General features: G+C 50.0%; 8 protein-coding genes across 8 annotated transcripts; 6 read left to right on the top strand and 2 right to left on the bottom strand.

Moving 5' to 3' along the window:
- Positions 1–1,014: 1,014 nt before the first annotated feature.
- VTN77DRAFT_831 (uncharacterized protein) lies at positions 1,015–1,773 on the top strand (the record flags this gene model as incomplete). The annotated part of the gene is made up of 1 exon (XM_069424794.1): positions 1,015–1,773. The coding sequence occupies one exon, from the start codon at positions 1,015–1,017 to the stop codon at positions 1,771–1,773; it is 759 nt and encodes a 252-aa protein (XP_069280312.1).
- Positions 1,774–3,369: 1,596 nt separating this feature from the next.
- VTN77DRAFT_832 (uncharacterized protein) lies at positions 3,370–4,762 on the top strand (the record flags this gene model as incomplete). Its single annotated transcript, XM_069424805.1, has 5 exons — positions 3,370–3,490; positions 3,544–3,711; positions 3,773–3,888; positions 3,955–4,235; positions 4,297–4,762. The coding sequence occupies 5 exons, from the start codon at positions 3,370–3,372 to the stop codon at positions 4,760–4,762; spliced, it is 1,152 nt and encodes a 383-aa protein (XP_069280313.1).
- A 1,530-nt stretch (positions 4,763–6,292) lies between these two features.
- VTN77DRAFT_833 (uncharacterized protein) lies at positions 6,293–10,809 on the top strand (the record flags this gene model as incomplete). Its single annotated transcript, XM_069424816.1, has 4 exons — positions 6,293–6,358; positions 6,515–6,722; positions 6,801–10,528; positions 10,588–10,809. 4 exons carry the CDS (start codon positions 6,293–6,295, stop codon positions 10,807–10,809), a joined length of 4,224 nt encoding a protein of 1,407 aa, XP_069280314.1.
- Positions 10,810–11,621: 812 nt separating this feature from the next.
- VTN77DRAFT_834 (uncharacterized protein) lies at positions 11,622–12,028 on the top strand (the record flags this gene model as incomplete). The annotated part of the gene is made up of 2 exons (XM_069424827.1): positions 11,622–11,806; positions 11,860–12,028. 2 exons carry the CDS (start codon positions 11,622–11,624, stop codon positions 12,026–12,028), a joined length of 354 nt encoding a protein of 117 aa, XP_069280315.1.
- Positions 12,029–12,046: 18 nt separating this feature from the next.
- VTN77DRAFT_835 (uncharacterized protein) lies at positions 12,047–13,041 on the top strand (the record flags this gene model as incomplete). Its single annotated transcript, XM_069424838.1, has 6 exons — positions 12,047–12,100; positions 12,238–12,444; positions 12,533–12,541; positions 12,661–12,724; positions 12,789–12,846; positions 12,918–13,041. The coding sequence occupies 6 exons, from the start codon at positions 12,047–12,049 to the stop codon at positions 13,039–13,041; spliced, it is 516 nt and encodes a 171-aa protein (XP_069280316.1).
- A 602-nt stretch (positions 13,042–13,643) lies between these two features.
- Positions 13,644–14,420, bottom strand: VTN77DRAFT_836 (uncharacterized protein; the record flags this gene model as incomplete). Its single annotated transcript, XM_069424849.1, has 3 exons — positions 13,644–13,831; positions 13,896–14,231; positions 14,336–14,420. 3 exons carry the CDS (start codon positions 14,418–14,420, stop codon positions 13,644–13,646), a joined length of 609 nt encoding a protein of 202 aa, XP_069280317.1.
- An 896-nt stretch (positions 14,421–15,316) lies between these two features.
- VTN77DRAFT_837 (uncharacterized protein) lies at positions 15,317–15,838 on the bottom strand (the record flags this gene model as incomplete). The annotated part of the gene is made up of 1 exon (XM_069424860.1): positions 15,317–15,838. One exon carries the CDS (start codon positions 15,836–15,838, stop codon positions 15,317–15,319), a length of 522 nt encoding a protein of 173 aa, XP_069280318.1.
- A 752-nt stretch (positions 15,839–16,590) lies between these two features.
- On the top strand, positions 16,591–18,451 carry VTN77DRAFT_838 (uncharacterized protein; the record flags this gene model as incomplete). Its single annotated transcript, XM_069424871.1, has 4 exons — positions 16,591–16,748; positions 16,810–17,159; positions 17,212–17,605; positions 17,686–18,451. 4 exons carry the CDS (start codon positions 16,591–16,593, stop codon positions 18,449–18,451), a joined length of 1,668 nt encoding a protein of 555 aa, XP_069280319.1.
- Between the last annotated feature and the right edge of the window lie 1,224 nt (positions 18,452–19,675).

Genomic DNA, 19,675 nt, shown 5'->3' on the forward strand with positions numbered 1-19,675 from the left:
AGAAAAAAATCAAAAGAGCTGGGGGGATGGGAGATATTTATGCCTTTGGCTTAGTGGTCCGTGCGTAGGTGATTCACTGGCACCTGTTAAGCGAGCCAATTAAATAACCTTAATACGGAGTACTCCGTAGAAAGCGGCAAGTTGTCTCGAGCCTTCATGTCGTCACGTGATCAACATCATGTCCCTACTGAGTACAGAGAATTCCAAAGTATTATCCATTTGATGCTAGCGAAGTGCTTGATATTTTTAATTTTGCTTATGCCAGGGACCAGGACAATTATCAGATGTCGAAACGGGCCCGACATGGCAAATCAAAATGCCATCAACTCCGAGTCATATATTTTCGTGAAGCGCCACGGCCTCCAGATGAACCACTGCCAGAGAGAGCTCCCATAGATGTTGTAAGTTTTATAAGTGCGTTCTATGGCGATTCAGACTGGTCACGAACGTCCGATAGAAGGGTCGAAGTTTAAATCTCTGATTTTAACTACCCCATACAGTGGCTGTTATTCTTGCGGCCATTGTGATAGTGATAGTGGATATTGCAATCGTTAAAGCACTCAAATAATACTTTCATTCAGATTGAGCTACTTTCCTTATCTTTAGGGAGACACAAATACTATGAACTCTGATTTCCGACTTCAGTTGTTTCTACCATTTTATATAGGATCCAGTCCAGATCCTGGCTCATATTCGTCATATCCGGGTTGGATCCCGCACATATAGGGGGCTAACATCGTAGTTAGTACACATCTCACTAATTAATGAATATTAATGATTGTCGCGCAAAGGAATTCTTTCAAAGTTGCCTTCTATGGTATGTGGCGTATGACTGCTCTCAAAGTGACCAATCAGAGACGCCGCGGAGAGGCCAGAACGGGCTCTCATGTTGATGTATAAGCCTCTGGATTCTCCCATCTGACCTGCATTCTAAGAGTACTCCGTAACAGCCCTTTTTTTTTTCTGCATTCAATTAAATACTGTTGCGGAATCAACAATGTCATCGATGCGCAGATGACAGTTATACAGAATCCCACGATTCGAAACCATGCCCGTTCCTATCTCCCTCTTGCGCCATGCCATGCTTCCACCTCGACCTCCGCGGCAGCACGCTGGCGGGCAGTGACCACTCGAGATGCTTCAGCCAATACCTTTGTGTACGCAGTTCGGTCAACACGTATATACTGCCGCCCCTCGTGCCCGGCACGCCTCGCCCGTCGTGCAAATATCGAGTTCTTTGACACTCCGGCGCAGGCGGAAGCAGCGGGGTTCCGTCCGTGCAAGCGCTGTACTCCTCACCTCCATGTGAGGGACGATCCCCAGGTTCGAGTGGTCCAACGAGCACGCGACACTATCGCTGCCGCCGTCTCATCGGGCCAGAGACCTAAACTACAAGAGCTGGCAGCGGAGGCGAACCTCACCCCGAGCCACTTCCATCGGGTATTTAAGAAAATCGCCGGCATCACGCCTGGGCAGTATGCTCGAACTATACGGGAAGAAAAGAACAATGGAGGGGAGATTGGTCGTGAGGGGGTGGAAAACGATGATCCAACACCTCCGCTTGAGTTTGATGACTCCAATCAGCTGGTTGGTCTTTGGCAGTCTCGGCTGGACGCTGCAGTTCTCCCAGAGAACGATGTCTCTCTGGATGATCTCATCGACTGGGATAAATTTGATGCCATGATGGCCAGGGAGCAACTCAATGCTGGAGAACTGGGCTCTGATCCCGCGGACGGCTTGTTGAGGGACATTCCTCAAACAGGCTCCGTATAAGATGAGTAGTTTCTTGGGAACTGATTACTTGTAATTATCCAGGAGTAGGGCTAATATTCAGCATGCATGTACAATCTGTTCATTAAATTTAGATTCTGGACAGTCCTTTACTCCGGGTATTTTCTCAGGACAACATCGGAGTACTACGTCGTTTAATGTTTGTACAGTCCCAGTTTCGCTAGCCAATTCACTAGCATTGGCTAGCCTCTGACAAGTAATGCTGCAACCAAAGTCTGAAAAAAAAGGGGGTCAAAAATGAAGAAGAAAAGGTAATGCTCGTAGAAGTATCTACGTAGTGATTACCCTCACTAAAGAAAATAGCTGACCTACAGTAAGCTTATCTAACTACGAAAAGGCGATAAGATAACAAAGTGGCTGTCTGAGTCGAATTCAATCCGGATAGAGCAACCTTGGGCTCTGTAATATAACCATGTTTCATACAAAAAGACATGCTCCTCGAACTTTTTTGAAGAGAAAATAACGGGACTTCTGGACCCCAAACCTAGGTACCTACCATATACTTTTTATAATCTACTTTCCAGCGGGCTTCCGCCCATATTACCTATTTTTGCAATCCGCGCTGACTAAGCTAGTCACATCAAAAGTCCCCTTTCCATTATTACTCAGGGTTCCCACAATTGGGTGATTTACCATTGGGATTATTTGCTGAATATAGATCGACATATTACGGACTTACGCTAAGGGATAGATTCTGAGGGGTGTGGACGATACCAAGTCTTCCAGCCTGAAGCAGTGAAGGCTGTGTCCGAGAGATCCACTGCGGGACAGGGAACGCGTGTCGCGCACCATGGTGTCATGTCGCCCGCCACCGGCCCAGACTGGTGGAGTGATCTGACTGTGCGACTCCAGCTGCCGCGCATCCTTGCAAGAGGCAGAAGGATGACTGTGTTGGGGTAACAAGGGTTTTGACTCACCTATCACAAGTCTCCTGCGACTTAGCGCTTGGTGGAAATCCTAGGGTCAAAGGTACTGGCGTGAAAAGAGAAACTGCTGAGCCTCGCTGGCTTGCCTGTCAACCCACTGTCCTCGATCGATCCGACTGGGCCTAGGTATCCACGGTATTGAAGACTGCTCCGTACGGAGTGGTAGGGATCTTGTCTGAATAATAAGAGTCTGGCTTGCCGCCGAGGAAGGGACTTTGGATGGCGGCTACGAGCTCTCCAGAGCTTGTGTGGCGCCTCCTCGAACTCTTTCCCAACCCCCTCCAGATTATTTTCTGATTGGGGTTGCTTGTCTTGTCTGTCAAACGTGGGCAGCGTGCCGCTCCTCATTCCTTTGAGAGTCCGGCCCCCCGGAAACAGACGCCATCTTGGTTCTTTTTTTATCATTAATTTTGTAATCGCCCTCCAAGTCACAATCTTGACTCAAGGCTTGAAACCCTCTTTCCCCATACTATTGCCGCCGAGATTTCCAATGGTGACGAGCTCTTGAGAACTTTCCATTCTTATCGAATTTTGTCTATTCTGGGGCGCTCCAAAGCTCGCAACTATTACTTCATTCTTAAGGCCGCGCACAAGGTCTGTGTTGCGGCAAAGGCCCATTTCCGCGAAAACAATCCACGTCCAAATCAACAACATGAATAGGAAACTCGATCGTTTCAAGCAATGGGCAGGGGAGAGGATGGGCGGAGAAGCCAAGACAAATCTGTCGGAGGATTTCAAAGCCTTGGAGGCGGAAATGAACCTCCGACATGAAGGTGAGAGAGAGATGATTCTTGTCCTGCTTCAACCAAGATTGACATTTGTCAAGGGATGGAACGATTGCATAAATCCATGACCGCATATATAAAAGCCATATCGAAGCGCAGCGAGGGAGACGATAAGGAGAAAACCCTTCCTATTGCCCACCTGGGCAGCTGTATGGTCAACCATGGAGAAGATTTTGACTCGAATTCGGAATTTGGACAATGCCTGATATGTAAGCATCGGCCACAGCACCCAGCTTACCTGAATATTCTAGATGCTCATCATCCAATCAGTGTGTGGAAGGACGCACGAACGTCTGGCACGGATGCAAGAGAGCTACATTGTGCAGGCGACATCAAGCTGGCTTGAGTCGTTAGAACGATCTCTCGCTCAAATGAAGGACTATCAGGTATGGGATCCGCCTTTTCGACTTAATTGGCAGATATCTGACCTAAATTTTGTTTCCTTCCTCAAGGCTGCCCGCAAGAAGCTCGAGAACCGCCGCCTTGCCTACGATGCTGCTTTGGCGAAAATGCAGAAAGCAAAGAAGGAAGATTTCCGAGTGGAGGAGGAATTCAGATCTCAGAAGGCGAAATATGAAGAGGCGAACGAAGACGTTTACCGTCGAATGCAGGATATCAAGGATGCAGAGGTCGACAGCATCGCCGACCTTACGGCATTCTTGGACGCGGAGCTGAATTTCCACGAGAGATGTCGCGAAGTCCTTCTTCAGCTGAAGAAGGACTGGCCCGCAGCGTGAGTACCTCTGAGAAAAGCTTATGGAAAGGCTTTCTGATATTGATGTAAAAAGAAGTAGTCAATCTCAAGCGCAGACACCCAATGGACGCCGTGCTGGTCGTCCTCGATCGAATACTGCGCACTCTAGAGAATTCTCCTCCGATTCGAGTTTCCAGCGACCTATCCTTAACAGGGCCCCCACCTTCGAAGGACCTACCCAGATACGGGGGGATCCGTCGCCCGCTACGTCCCAAGTGTCAAGTCGTATTTCCAGCGAGACTCTCTCGATTCGAACAGCTCGCACCTCCCTTCGACCAGTCAGCATTGTTGACACGCCAGATGATTCTGGCAGCCCGTATGATGAGAGATCAGCCTCTCCTGCGACTTCTCAAGGCAGTGCCTTCTCGCGAACCCCAAGTTCTACTACGGTAAACAGTGTCAGTGTAGGCAAGAAAGCTCCGCCGCCACCTATTCCCTCTCGTGCAAAGAAACCGCCGCCTCCTATCCCGCCAAAAAGAAACCTGGTTGGGACTTACGATGCGTGAGTAGCTCCATAACGCGACAGGTTGAGCCTTTCGCATTTACGTATTTTTATAAACAATAATGCTGTGGCTGGTCCATCATTTGGCTTTTGTTTTGGTGTCTTTGTCTGCGTAAGATGCTGATGGTTGCGCAATGGAGGTTATGGTTTTCTGTATGGTCTTACCCTAGTTATGATCTTATGTTTAGCTCTCAGCTGTAGGTGTAATGTAGCAGAAAATAGAAATGTTTATCTTAGAGGAACTTTTCCTCTTTATAAGGTCTGCTTTTCAGGCGGAGTCCCTACCTATATTTTTCCATAATTCTCACAATATCCTTTACTAATATGCGTCTCCCTCACTAATAGGTACCTCCATCACTAATGTACATATATCCCTTGCTAATATAACCATTTGCCAGTCTGTATACCCTTGCTAACAGGCGTGGGCAGACGTCATAAATTTGGTGGATAAAAACAGGTGCTAAGTCATCTGGTTGTTGCAAAAAAAAAAAAAGATGGTGTGCATATGGATAGTCTGAAGAGGGTGGACCACTGTCTGGAGCCAGGGGAGCCAGGGGAGCCGGGGGAGCAGGAAGGTGACTGTAAGAACCCTGTTGCTATAGAGGATAGTAACCTAGCGGCGGTGGATAGGGAGAATGTCCTTATGGAGGTGGATATCCGTGTAGCAGATAAGGTAAATGGCTAGGAGGATATTGCTGGTTAGACTAGGTAAGCCATGGCCTTATCTCTTCTGGGAGGGAGCTGAGTGGCTATATAGAACAGACCACAAACAGAAATAGCAGTGGATCACGATGCATTAGACCTGGAGAAGAACAGGCCTTGATGAAGGATCTGCCTCGTTAGATACCTGAGGTGTGTAAATTAGGTGCCTGGCGCGCGCTCTCTTCTGGTCACGGGTTCGCCGCCCAATCAGAATCCGAATCGCTGCATGCCGCCACTGCCTGGAGGGTCTGCTGAGTCAGCAGAAGAATAAGGCACGTGCATAGCGCCAAATCTTCTTTCAACGTCTCGCCGCCTTCCTTCCCTCTCGTACAGGCACAGCCAGGTTCACCGACCACCACGGAGAGTCGCGAAAGCCTTCTCCCTCCATCCCCATTTCATCCGTCCAAGCTTTCAACGCGCCCTCCCAACGCGACACTTTCTTCTTGGGGCCCTCTGGCCCGACCGCCATCGCTCTTCATCGCGATTTCGCTGGTCACCCTCATCGCCACCTGTTCCCCTGTGTCACCTCCACTCCCCCGACCCGGCGATCACGGGCCTTCCATCTGCCAAGCATCAAATCCAGCGTCGCTGCGTGTCGCATCCATCTTTAGAGGGAGCGCTCCATACCGCCATATCAATCGAAGTGCGCGTAACCTCTCCATCACAGCGCGACGAGCTCACGCCGTTGAGCTCACCTGACGCGTGTTCCCATCATCTCCCCAGTAACGGTTACCGCGATTCACTCGAGTCTCGGCGTTCTCCCCGCCTATGAATAGAAAGAAATAAGGCAAGCTCACGCTAGACGATGGCTTCGATCCAGTCGGTCCCCAATATGGGAACTGGCAACATGAGCTTGCCGCCAAACTTGACCCAGCAGCACGTCCAAGAGGTCTACCAGGTGAGTACTTTCCGTTCCCTTTCAACCAGCCTCCCTCCACCCAGAAGACTGTCAGCCCTCAAAACCCCTCCCCACCCTCTCCTGTCATCCTCATCATTCTCGACACGTCGCAGAGTACATTCTCACGACGGATGACATGCGCTAACATGGCTTCAGAAATTTCGCCAGATGCAAGAACAGGGCGTGCGCCATGACGACCCGGAGTACCTCAAGGCCCATAACCTTCTCTCCGCTGTCCAACGCCAGCAGGTTTACCAGAAACAACGACAGTTTGCGCAACAACAGCTTCAGGCGCAGCAACGTCAACAGCAGTTGCAGCAGCTGAATGGCTCGGCCGCTGATGCTGGTCCCAATGGCGTCAATGGTAAGTGCTCTCGCACCTGGAAATAATATTGATATGTTTTTCGTTTCTTGACTGACGTCCTGTTCGCAACTCATTTAGGCCGAAGTGGCTCAGTCGCCTCCGCCACGAGTGCGACTCAAGAGCCAAATGCAACAGCCAGTGGAAGTCAGTCGGCGCCTTCGGGGCAGCCACCTTCGGCGCCTGCTCAGAAGGGTACCCCGGCGCCTACAGGGAACTTCTCGCCCGAGCAGCTGGCCACACTGAGAACCCAGATTGTCGCATTCAAGATGCTGTCCAAGAATGTGGCCATCCCACCTAAAATCCAGCAACAGCTGTTTGGTGCTAAGAAACCCCAATCGACTACTCCTGCGGACAATAATGCGACCGCAGAGACTGTCCTTGACAGCGCGGCCCAGAACCGTGCTGAACAGGCCGCCGATTCGACGGAGAAGGAAGCACCGCCCAAAAATTTTTACGAGAGCTTCCAGTCCCCATATGATTCATTACCGAAGACGATCAGTTACGCCGATCATTCCATTCGAGCTAACCGCTTGCGTATACCGAGCTTGTTCCCTGTTGGCATCGATCTGGAACAAGTTCGTGAAGACAGGGAACAGCTCCTGTATAATAAGATCATGACCCGGAAGGCCGAGCTGGCCAAGCTTCCTGCCAATCTTGGCGTATGGGACATGAGCAAGAGCGAGACTCCCAATGCTGATGATTCCCTGAAGCTCAAGGCTCTCATTGAATATAAGATGCTCAATCTGCTGCCAAAGCAAAGGCTGTTTCGCCGGCAGATTCAGCATGAGATGTTCCACTACGATAATCTGGGTATGACTGCTAATCGCTCCAATCACCGTCGCATTAAGAAGCAGTCGTTGCGGGAAGCCCGAATCACCGAGAAGCTTGAGAAACAGCAGCGCGATGCACGAGAAACACGAGAGAAGAGGAAGCAGTACGATCAGCTGCAAGCAATCCTCAATCATAGTGTGGAAGTCCAGAATGCTGCCAACCAGCAGCGCGCCCGAATGCAGAAACTGGGACGAATGATGTTGCAGCACCACCAGCACATGGAGCGTGAGGAACAGAAGCGCGTTGAGCGAACCGCGAAGCAGCGTCTCCAGGCTCTCAAGGCGAACGACGAGGAGACGTATCTCAAGCTCTTGGGACAGGCTAAGGATTCTCGTATTTCTCATCTGCTCAAACAGACCGACGGCTTCCTCAAACAGCTGGCTGCGTCGGTCAAAGAGCAGCAGCGTACTCAGGCAGAGAAATATGGAGACGACAAGCGGTTCGATTCCGACGATGAGTCGGAGTATGACAGTAACGACGAAGAAGGTGGCGGGCGCAAGATTGATTACTATTCCGTCGCGCACCGTATCAAGGAGGAGGTCACACAGCAGCCTTCGATCCTGGTAGGTGGTACGTTGAAGGAGTACCAGCTGAAGGGTCTCCAGTGGATGATCTCACTCTACAACAACAACCTGAACGGTATCTTGGCAGACGAGATGGGTCTGGGCAAGACCATCCAGACCATCAGTTTACTCACCTACCTCATCGAGGTCAAGAAGAACAACGGTCCTTTCCTCGTCATTGTGCCCCTTAGCACACTCACCAACTGGAACCTCGAGTTTGAAAAGTGGGCTCCATCTGTCACCAGGATCGTCTACAAAGGCCCGCCAAACGCCCGAAAGCAGCAGGCACAGGCTATTCGTTACGGCAATTTTCAGGTCCTTCTGACCACCTATGAATACATCATCAAGGACCGTCCACTCCTGTGCAAGGTGAAATGGCAGCACATGATTGTCGACGAGGGTCATCGCATGAAGAACTCCCAGTCGAAGTTGAGCAGCACGTTGACCCAATACTATACCAGCCGGTATCGTCTGATCTTGACCGGAACTCCGCTGCAAAACAACCTTCCCGAGTTGTGGGCGCTTCTGAACTTCGTCTTGCCGAGTATCTTTAAATCGGTCAAGTCGTTCGACGAATGGTTCAATACTCCGTTTGCCAACACTGGTGGACAAGACCGGATGGAACTGACGGAAGAAGAGCAGTTGCTCGTTATCCGTCGTCTCCACAAGGTCCTTCGGCCCTTCTTGCTCAGACGTCTGAAGAAAGATGTCGAGAAGGATCTGCCCGACAAGCAGGAGCGGGTCATCAAATGTCGCTTTTCTGCCTTGCAGGCGAAGCTCTACAAGCAACTCGTCACTCACAACAAGATGGTTGTCAGCGATGGGAAGGGTGGAAAGACCGGTATGCGGGGTCTCAGCAACATGCTTATGCAACTCCGGAAACTTTGCAACCATCCCTTCGTTTTTGAACCTGTTGAGGATCAAATGAACCCCGGAAGGGCCACCAACGATCTGATTTGGCGCACTGCTGGAAAATTTGAGCTCCTCGACCGCATCCTCCCCAAGTTCCGCGCCACGGGACATCGTGTTTTGATGTTCTTCCAGATGACGCAAATCATGAACATTATGGAGGACTTCTTACGCTTTCGAGGACTCAAGTACTTGCGTCTGGATGGTTCGACCAAGTCAGATGACCGGTCCGACTTGCTGAAAGTATTCAACGACCCCAACTCCGAGTACTTCTGTTTCCTGCTTTCCACTCGTGCCGGTGGTCTTGGTCTCAACCTGCAGAGCGCTGATACGGTCATCATTTACGATTCCGACTGGAACCCTCACCAGGATTTGCAGGCTCAAGATCGTGCTCACCGTATCGGCCAAAAGAATGAAGTCCGAATCCTCCGTCTGATCAGCTCTAACTCGGTTGAAGAGAAGATTCTGGAACGTGCTCAGTTCAAGCTGGATATGGATGGCAAGGTTATTCAGGCTGGAAAGTTTGACAACAAGTCGACGAATGAAGAGCGGGATGCCTTACTCCGAACGCTTTTGGAAACAGCCGAGGCTGCTGACCAGATTGGCGATCAAGATGAGATGGACGATGATGACCTTAATGAAATCATGGCTCGATCTGAGGAAGAGTTGGCAATCTTCCAGCGGATTGACCAAGAGCGAAACAAGAATGATCCCTACGGCCCCGGTCGTCCACTGCCCCGTCTCATGGGAGAGGATGAACTTCCTGACATCTATCTGACGGAAGATAATCCTGTCGAAAACGAAGTCGAAGAGTACGCCGGCCGCGGTGCTCGCGAGCGTAAGGTCACTAGGTATGACGACGGCCTCACGGAGGAGCAGTGGCTCATGGCGGTGGACGCCGACGATGACACCATCGAAGACGCGATTGCCAGGAAGGAAGCGAAGCTTGAACGGCGCCGTCTCAACAAAGAAAAACGTATGCGGAGGGCACAGGGCCTTGAGTCGTCACCGGAGCCATCTCGTGAAAGTTCAGAGACCCCTCAGCCGAAGAAGCGCCGCAAGGGGCCCGCGCCCAAGCGCAAGGCGGATGACCTGGTCGATGAGACTCCTCCTGCCAAACGGAAGAAGGGCAAACCGGCCAAGCCTGTGGATACTCTAAGCAGCGCGGACCGGGCCACCCTGCAAAAGATTTTGAATAATGTATACCAGAAGCTAATCGAACTGGAGGAAGAGATTCCGCCCGACTCGGACGATAGTGATGATGAACCCGTCACTCGGTCGATCATCGAACCGTTCATGAAGCCACCGCCCAAGTCCCAGTATCCAGACTATTACATGATCATCCAGAACCCGATCGCGATGGACATGATCAAGAAGAAGATCAATCGTGAAGAGTATCAGAGTCTCAAGGAGTTCCGGGACGACATCCATCTCCTCTGTCAAAATGCCAGGACCTATAACGAAGATGGAAGCGTTCTCTTCTCGGATGCAAATAATATTGAGGTAAGCTATGCATTTGCATATACGTTTGAAGTTGATGCAATTTGCTAACAAAGTACTAGGCCACGGCTGTTGCCGAACTGAAGAAACAGACTCAGGAGCATCCTGAGTTCGCTGATTTCGATGATGTGGGTTCCTCTACGGCTGACGGCGTATCGACGACCGCTGTTTCCGGCAATGGAACTCCTGCGCCGGGACAGCCAAAACTGAAACTCACATTCCACAACAGTAATAAAGACGGTGGTAATGCAGCAAATGGAGATGCCATGAGTGATGAGGAGTGAAAACAGTGGCACTCTCACTGCTCGGTCGACGGGGTTGAAGAACTTTTCTAGATACAGTACATACACAACCCTCCGTTTCAAGCTTCCTCTTGATAACGAAAAAGCTTGTATCTTTTCCCCCTTTCTGGCTTCTGACGTCGTTACCTATGCTATTGTATTTCCCTTGATCATATGGAAAGGCGTTTAATCGAGTCCCATGGCAGGCAACGGAGTGTTGGGTGATGGCTACGGCAAAAGTTGCCGAGATCGATTCAAAAACCAGGAATTGTTTTATTTTCTTTTTCTTTTCATTGGCGGCGGGTTTTTTTTTACTAGATCAGGACAAGATTTACGTATTATTTTTGTGTTTGGAATCGACCTTAGTCTTTTCTAACCGCAAAACGTCATGTTTGTTGGATGTATTATGGACAGCGAGTATGAAAGTGCAACTCAGTGTCGTTCTTAGTCTGAAATCAGATTGTGTCTGAAAGAATGTCTCAACAACAAACTTGCTCTATCTTGTGTAGGTACCTAAGGCAACTAGGTTGTACTTAAGGTAAAGCTTGAGCAGCTGATCTTCGAGCTTCCTGATCTTCGAAAGGGAGTGGTCAAATTCTTCTTCCCCTCCCTCTCCCTTCTTTAAAGCCCTTCTGTGATTTCACATATTGTACTGAGATATATCTATTATTGTAGGTTTGAAAGAGGCAGATAACAGGTATTATTGTACAGTACCGTACAGTACTCCTTACATGCTACGCAGGTCTGTAGACTCAGCAATACTAGATCTACTATACCTTGCCTTCCTGACAGTCCTAATAATGGAGACTTGTCACATGTACTCCGTATGGAGTACTCCATACTGTATGCATGACTCCGTCGTAGCCGTCACCAATGGCCGTTACCGGAGATTTCAGCCCAGACCAGCAAGTCGTCGGGGACACAAGTTAGCATACGTCATGGACCATCACGTGACCAAACAGAACACTTACTGTTCCCGCCGTTCCGTCATTCCTCCCAAGTTCCGTTTCTGAACTTGGATCCATCTTCACCGCTAAGCTAACGTTGCTGCAGCTTCGCGTTCTCCATTTCCATAATAAATAAATCTCATTTTTTTTCCTTTTCGTTGCCTTCCTACAATTTCTACCAACCTTTTTTTTTTCTTGCAGTTGACAGTTTCCTTTACTCTATTTTATCCTTTTACTATCAACAATACAAGACTACATTTCAAAAGTCTTTCTGAGGAAAACATCTTTCCGAAATGGCCACCTTTCAGGATCGTGCACAGCACTACATAGCTCAGATTGACAAGGAGGTTTGTTTGTTCTTTCTTTTCCTGCTCTGTTTCTTTTTTCTAATCGATATCATTATCTATCATTGTCGTTATTATTAATTACTATTGCTGCTGCTATTGAAAAACTCCAATGCTGATGATTCTGATGTCGCATCTAGCTCTCCCGGTACCCTATCCTCAACAACCTCGAGAGACAGACCTCCGTCCCCAAGGTCTACGCCTTCCTCGGTGTTGTCGGCATCTACTTCTTCTTCGTCTTCTTCAACATTGCGGGCGAGTTCCTGGTTAACCTCGCCGGTTTCGTTATCCCGGGATACTACTCTCTCCATGCGCTCTTCACCACTGGCACGGCTGATGATACTCAGGTAAGAGATAACACTCTCGTTAAACCCTCCCTTCTTTCCTCTGATCTTCTGAACAATCCTGCTGACTGTGTCTTGTGATGAATGACAGTGGTTGACGGTAAGTAAACTATCTGCCTGCCTGACAACAACATACCATTATCATCCGGGCGGTCCATCCGCTAGATGCTCCACGTGACATGAACGGGTAACTGATCACATGCGTCAATGTAACTACAGTACTGGGTGGTGTACGCCTTCCTGGCCGTCGTTGAGAGCGCTATCAACGCTCCTTACTGGTTCCGTAAGTTGGTCCCTTGACAGTGACGAGAAGTCGGACACAGGTAGCGAAACTAACCAAAACAAAGCATTTTACTACCTTTTCAAGTTCGTCCTGGTTCTCTGGATGTCGCTTCCTCAGTTCAAGTAAGTCCTGTTCTATGTACAGCGCTGTCACTCCTTTCAGGAATGATGTCTGACGGAAATTTTTTTTTCAGCGGCGCTCAACTCCTCTTCCACTCCTTCCTCCAGCCCCTGTTCTCCCGCTTCTTCATCAGCGGATCGACCTCGGCGAACCTCAGGGCCCAGGCTGACGCTGCCACGAAGCCTCACTCGACTTAAGAGCTGCTCCCAGGAAGCATGGAGACCAGCGTTGAGAATCTGAGAATTTCCACATGTACTTGACCTGGATTCTTTTATTGTGGCGCGTGTATGGATTCTCCGTGTTCATGGGAGCCAAATGGCTCAATAGGCTACTCCTCCACTAGGAGAGCGCCCTCTTGTCCTCTCTTTGATAGAGGAGTAGCTGTAGAGGAAAGTGTGATGGGTACGGAAATGGGTTCTGGAGGGATAGTACTCCATTGGGACAGTGTCTGTTCCTTTGGTTGGATGCGAAGAGAGGGGGTTGATGAGGGATAGTGCAGTTTCCTAAGTCTTTTGGATGTTGTTTCTGCGAGATAGGATATGTTAGGTTGTAATTTGGCTTCTGAAATTCAGCACCGGCAGCGATATTTGTTGATGACCTGCGACAATGATGCCTTGACAGTTGGAGCTTCAGATTCGAGAGCGAGATGTATCATTCGTAGAAGCGATGTTAATGCTCCTGTTGTCTGAGTAATTAGGCCATCCGAATTTCAGGCCGCCATCGTCACCGGCTTGCACTGCACACGCAACGCCCCGTCCGGAGTACCGGAGTGTATTCTCATGATGATACCGTCCGCCAATCAGTATAGCCCGATCCGATTTCCCCAGCTGTCTGTGCGAGGATTGAGAACAATCCGGTACGGGAACGGATTCGCGTCACTGGTCGTGATGGGTGGAATATGATCTTTGTCCCTGTTGACGACTGCGAGGATCTTTAAAGCGGCTTTCTGGAGCATGTTCTCCATCGCCTTGCGTACCTTGGCCCTTTCTGAGAAGTATGTCAGTAAACGGGTTGGAAGTTGTAGCACTCTCGGGCCTGTAATAACGCGTACCGGACTCTGTTCTGGGGGTCGCGATGGTCACATCCAGCGTCCAGATTTCCCAGCAGACCTCCTCTTCCCCCTTTCCGGCTAACCCACCGAACCAGAGTCCTGAGCGCCTGCGCTTTTTCTCGAAGAATTCGACGGCAATACGGCCTCGCACGCCGTTGCCTCCGTACGCGTTTGAAGGGGAGGAGAGGTGTTGGCGAACCAGAGAGGTGACACGGGAGTCAATGAGGGTTTCCAGCTCCACGTCATTGATGGCCGGAAGCGTGAGATCGAGGATGTCAACGGTGCTGGGGCGAATCGAAGGGAAGTAGCGGTGGAAGAAGATGAGGTTCAGGACACCTAATATTGACGGTCAGGCGCAGGTCCGTACAGATTCCCTCTTGCCACGATGTGGAAGAAAGCAAAGCAAAGCAAAACAAAACAAAAGAAAGCAGGCTTCTAACCTTTTAACACGTCTTTGACAGAGTTGGTGTCCGCGAAGATCTCAAGAAAATACTCTGGAGGGGAGCGGCGGGGCTCCATCGCCATTGAGCTTTGCACGAGGTGTAATCTTTTTGTCTTCCCGCTCGAACACCTCTGCTCGACAGACTGGATCCCTTGCTCGAGCGAGATGCGGACGACCCAGCTGAGATTTCAACGGCCAGCTGGGCCGTGGACGTAGACTCGCAGTGAAATGGCGACGAGGAAGCAAAGCTGTTGCGCAGTGATAAGTTGTAACTAATACGGAGGAGGAAGCTGGGCGACTGGCGGGTTGCAGCTGTTGGGACCCCTCCACCGGATGAGCCGTCCGCGTTGGAAGGAAAGGTTAAGGAAGGCTGGCCCGACGCTGGGGATTCGGGGCCGACGTGCTTGGGGGCTCACGGCGTCATTGGTAGTGGGGGCCCTGCCATGGAGAACTAAGGATGTCGTGCAGGTCATCAGTACAGTGAAGTAATAATCCGGGGATCTTGACTAGAGATGCTTCTTTACGCGCTAACGGCATCCAATCCTCTTTTTCCTTCTTTATATCAAAGTTTAGTAAAGTGAATCTATGCAGAAACCGCAGATATAGAATCCCGTGGTATGAAGCAGCAATCTGCAAGCATTGTCTAGTTATCTAAGCATACTTATATTAATTTATTATACGATTGCAATAATATACTATCTTCTAGTAGTAACTCGATAGACAATAGGGGACCAATTATATAGCAAGGCTGGCCACCTAGAGAATAAATAAGAACGTAGAGATATCGGGCTAAGGGGCAGAGGTCCCTAACTGATATACTGTATTTTCTCTTCAAACCAGTTACGCAAAACATCTGTCTTTTATGTACTTTACTAGCGGACTAGTATGAATCTTCTTATCCCAACAGATCCCTTCTATCAGTACTTTACTAACAGCCATTCTTGCCGATGTTCTAAGCAAGCCATCAGGAGATATCCTCTCATTTTTCCCTATCGGTCCTTCCCACCACCTTCGTTTCGTTTACTAAGTCTGGATCAGGTTTATGAAATCCCCTGAACCGGACACAGCACCCACAGTTAACTGTGCAGTGACCGTAAATATACACTATGACCGGTGTAGCATCGGGCTGAGGATATGAGGCATATGACCCCAACGCCTTCTCACAGCATCGACATTCTCGTCCGCAGCATCCTCCCCGTTTGGCACAAAGGTCTTTCTCCTGATGCCACCGCAAAGGCTTGCCCTTATGATTGCGTCTTTGCATTACTTCCCATTCTTGAATCCAAGGCCCTTTGGGCTTTCGGGCCAACAGCTGAGACAATGCCTGTTGATGGAGAGAGTACTGTTGGTGTAATTCCCAAATCTCCGTCCACAAATCGATCCAGGCGTCTGCTGTGACAGCCATGTGGTCATCTCTTCTTCCACGAAGATTATCCGTTGCAAGATCTCGATTCCTCTTTGTTCTTCGTTGCGGCAGTCTTGGAGCCACTTTTTCTGGCATTTTACTTTACCATCGTCGGCAGTGATAGCCTTAAAGAATGAGCGTAGAAAATTTGTCGCAGGATAAAAGTGCAGAAGATCAAAGAGTTACTCGAGCATGTTGAATTTGAAAGACTTGCACCTGGGGACTCTTTTCTCATACAAGCAGTGCTGAGGTAGGAAACAGAATAGCTGAACGATTCGGGAGATGAGTGAGATGAGAATGGAGAGACGTAATTCAAAGGAATCCTCCTTACTGCCTACTCAGTCATTGACTCTATTTCTTGAACGATGATATTATCAACTGCGTTGAAGCCTATTGGGTCCCATACTCTAATGGAGAACTCCATTTCCTCTTCCAGGTCGACTTGTCGCAATGGATTCAAGCATGGTATAGAAGCATCTGGCTCATTAAGACAGACTCCTTGGCTGGAAAATTCAAGAGTTATGGATTTTCTAAGTGGGTAACTGTTGAACTACTAGTACTGGTGTATATACTTCTAGGCGCCAAGGCAGCGATCGACCCCTCGCCGCCGGCTTCGTCATTTGGGCAGCTTTCACAGGACGCTGCAGCTTTAGCCGAGGAGTCGGAAGCTAAGCTTCCCCAGACAGTTGTCCTGGTGTCCAAGCTGTCTCACAATTTAATTCTCGCCTCACTCTTCCTTATCGCCCATGATTGTTTGAGTCGCAGCAGGGCTCTCTACAATCCTCCCTACTCTACCATGACATAAGAGCCGCCGACCCGCCCGTCGTCCACCCGCTGCTGCGTCAACCATGATGGGAGCTACCAGGCGCTGGATCCGGCGCCATCGCAAAGGCCTGGCCATCGGGGTTGGGGTCGTCGGGGCAGGTTATCTCGTGGGGCAGTATGTCCTATCCAAGATCTCCGAGGCGCGGGAGCGCATGAGCAGCGAGAGGATCGCACGGGAGAAGTACGTATCGGCATGTTGGTTCTCTTGTGGATTTCGGCTCTGACAGTTGGATTCGATGCAGCCTACGACGACGCTTTGAACAGAATCAGGCAGACTGTACCTTCACGGTCCTGGCCTTGCTCCCGACGGCAGCGGAGAACATTCTGGAGGCTCTTCCGGTCGAGGATCTCACGCAGGAGCTACAAAGAAAGCGTGCGGAACGGTTAGCTCGCCTGAGCGGTTCTGGTACGCTGGGCTCAGAGCCCAGTTCGACAGCGCCCAGTGTGGCCGATGATGACGGTCGGAGCTTGTCCAGCTTCCAAACCGAGAGCTACATCCATGCCAGTCAACTGGGTGATTCGACCACCGATGGAAGCAGCCAGCGGCCGAAACGAAGCAAAGCGCAGCTGTGGAATGAAGTCAAAATCACATGTACGTACAAGATGGGATGTTGCAAAGACACTGGCTAATTGGAATAATGCAGCGATAACGAGAGCCTTCGTCCTGCTCTACACTCTATCCCTCTTGACCCTGCTCACCCGGATCCAGCTCAATCTCCTCGGCCGCCGTAACTATGTCTCGAGCGTCATGTCAATGGCCTCTCCGCCTGCCAATACATCCACCATCAGCCTGGAAGACCATGATGATGAGATTGGACAAGCCTTCGGAAACGATTTCGAGACTAATCGACGCTATCTGACTTTTAGTTGGTGGCTCTTACACCGAGGTTGGAAGGACTTGATGGAAAAGGTCCGGGCTGCTGTGGAAGAGGTGTTTGGATCACTGAACCCGAGAGAGGATATCACGTTCGACCGGTTGTCTGAGCTGACGCTGGAAGTCCGCAAGAAGGTGGAGGGTGCTACGGAGGAGGAAAGAAGGTGAGATTCTTCTACTTCTCTCTCTCTCTCTCTCTCTTTCTTTTATCTCGGAAAACAATAGTTGCTGACTGTACCTGTAGGGCCACAAAATGGCTCCCTTATTTGCTCCCCCCCAAAGAAGAGGAAGACATGGTTCTGCAGGAATCCGGCGTCCTGAGCGCGTCGACGCCTTCCTCGCCCCACACGGCAGCGACTTTGCGGCATCTTCTGGATGAGACTTCTGACCTGATCGAATCTCCTTCTTTCACTCGCATCTTGACCTTGTTGAACAATGAAGGCTTCTCGACGCTCGTGGACCAGAAATGTGCCATCCAAGCTTTCAAGTCATCCCCGACCTCCGAGCCGACAAAAGCAGCCGCTCCCCAGTCCTTCTCATCGAGCGCGACCATTGTTCCCGGGTCATCCGCTCCCAAGGCGAAGCTGGCCACCGTCTTGGCCGTGCTAACTCGCGAGGCACATAATATCGGAAATGGCACCAACCCTCCCAACGAGTACCTTGTCGCCATGGAACAGGGGGTGCGTGAGCTGGAAGCGTTTGCTGCCGTGGTATACAGTTCCAACTTCGACCTGGGAATGCCTCCCTCTGGGCCGGACTCGACCAAACCGTCTACAGCTACAACTACATCCTCCTCCTCCCCGCCTGCAGATGTGGATGAAAGAACGGGAGAAGACAACACGGCCAGCTTAGTCGACCTAGGCCAGCCGTCTGTGTCATCTGCCGAGTCGAAAGACGACTCGGCTACCGGTCCTTCTACATCATTGTCCAGCGGGGAGGCAGTGGATCCAGCGTTCGAGAAGGCTTGGGGGAAAGCGGTGGAGAATTCCAGCCAAAGCGGTGATTCTTGAGCCTGGTCTTCCCTCCTCTTTCCTGTTCGGATCTACCCGGCTGGCTTGATGAAATATCTGTAATGAATGATTTTGTGCCTCAACTTGTCGCATTCAGGTCCTTTTCCTATCCCGTTTTTCCAAGGGGGTGGACGTTATATAACCTGTATCTGGATTCCTTTTTGACATGACATTTGTATTTTTTTATGCATGTATGTACACAGGAAGCGAAGTGACATGACCCATGAACGAGATCTATATCCGACGTATGTGTGTAGGTTGTGATTTATGCGCCTCCATTGATCATGTCAAGACCCGTGCCTGACAGGCTGTTTCACAGGTCGTCCTACCTTCGTATATCGAACCCAACTCCCGTGGTACGAATCCTAGGGAGCATGTGTCTGTCCGTCCGTCGTAAGTTTTGTCCGATCCGTCGTAAACAACAGATTGTGTTTTCGACTCCCTTCTGCTCCTGGTTAGCATAAAACAGTCCAGTCCTCCCTTGAGAGTCGAGGAGAAAGCATCGTCCATGAGCTGTGCGTTCTTCGCTGCCATTTCTGTTCGTTATGCTGATCACCCACGGGATTCGACCTGATTTTTGTTGGATTCATGATACGGAATAGCTCTGTTGATGGTGTTGATGGTGACGACGATGATGATTATTTCAGCTCTCTTAATCTTGGACTGTAACAAGGCCAGCAGAGATGGATGAGCTTATCGTGGAGATGCAGATCAGGTCATACTAAGACTCTTAGCACTGTTAGCAGTCTACTCCGGAGTATGGAGTAATATGTACTCCGTACTCCGTACACTTCGGAGTGGATCACCGTCTCCGGTGCGGCGGAGCGACTCCTCATCCCAGGCTCAATCAGTCTTCAGAGCTCAGAGTCAGGGACTGCCACATCGAGGACTTTTTTTTTCTTTCTCTCTCCATTTTTTTTCTTTCTCTCTCCAAACCTCCAACCTTCCCCGTCAACGACTCGAGAGTTTTGTGAACTTCGTTAGTTTTCTACAGGTAAACTTTACAGTACAAGTTCATGGTAATTACCCGAAAAGAAGTGATCCCGTGATCCTTGTGGTAGCTCCTACCTAGGCCGATGCGGGTCTTGCGGGGGAGCCCATCGGACCCTAACTTTTGGGTAACCCTCCGACTTTCTTCTTGTGGGGAGCTAGCCTAGCAACCTTGCACCAACTGATGCTGATGAATTTTCCAAGTAACCTAGGAATTATTCAAGTCTGCCATGG

Source organism: Rasamsonia byssochlamydoides, assembly GCF_041956645.1.
Source record: "Rasamsonia byssochlamydoides strain NRRL 3658 unplaced genomic scaffold VTN77scaffold_11, whole genome shotgun sequence".
Lineage (NCBI taxonomy): Eukaryota > Fungi > Ascomycota > Eurotiomycetes > Eurotiales > Trichocomaceae > Rasamsonia > Rasamsonia byssochlamydoides.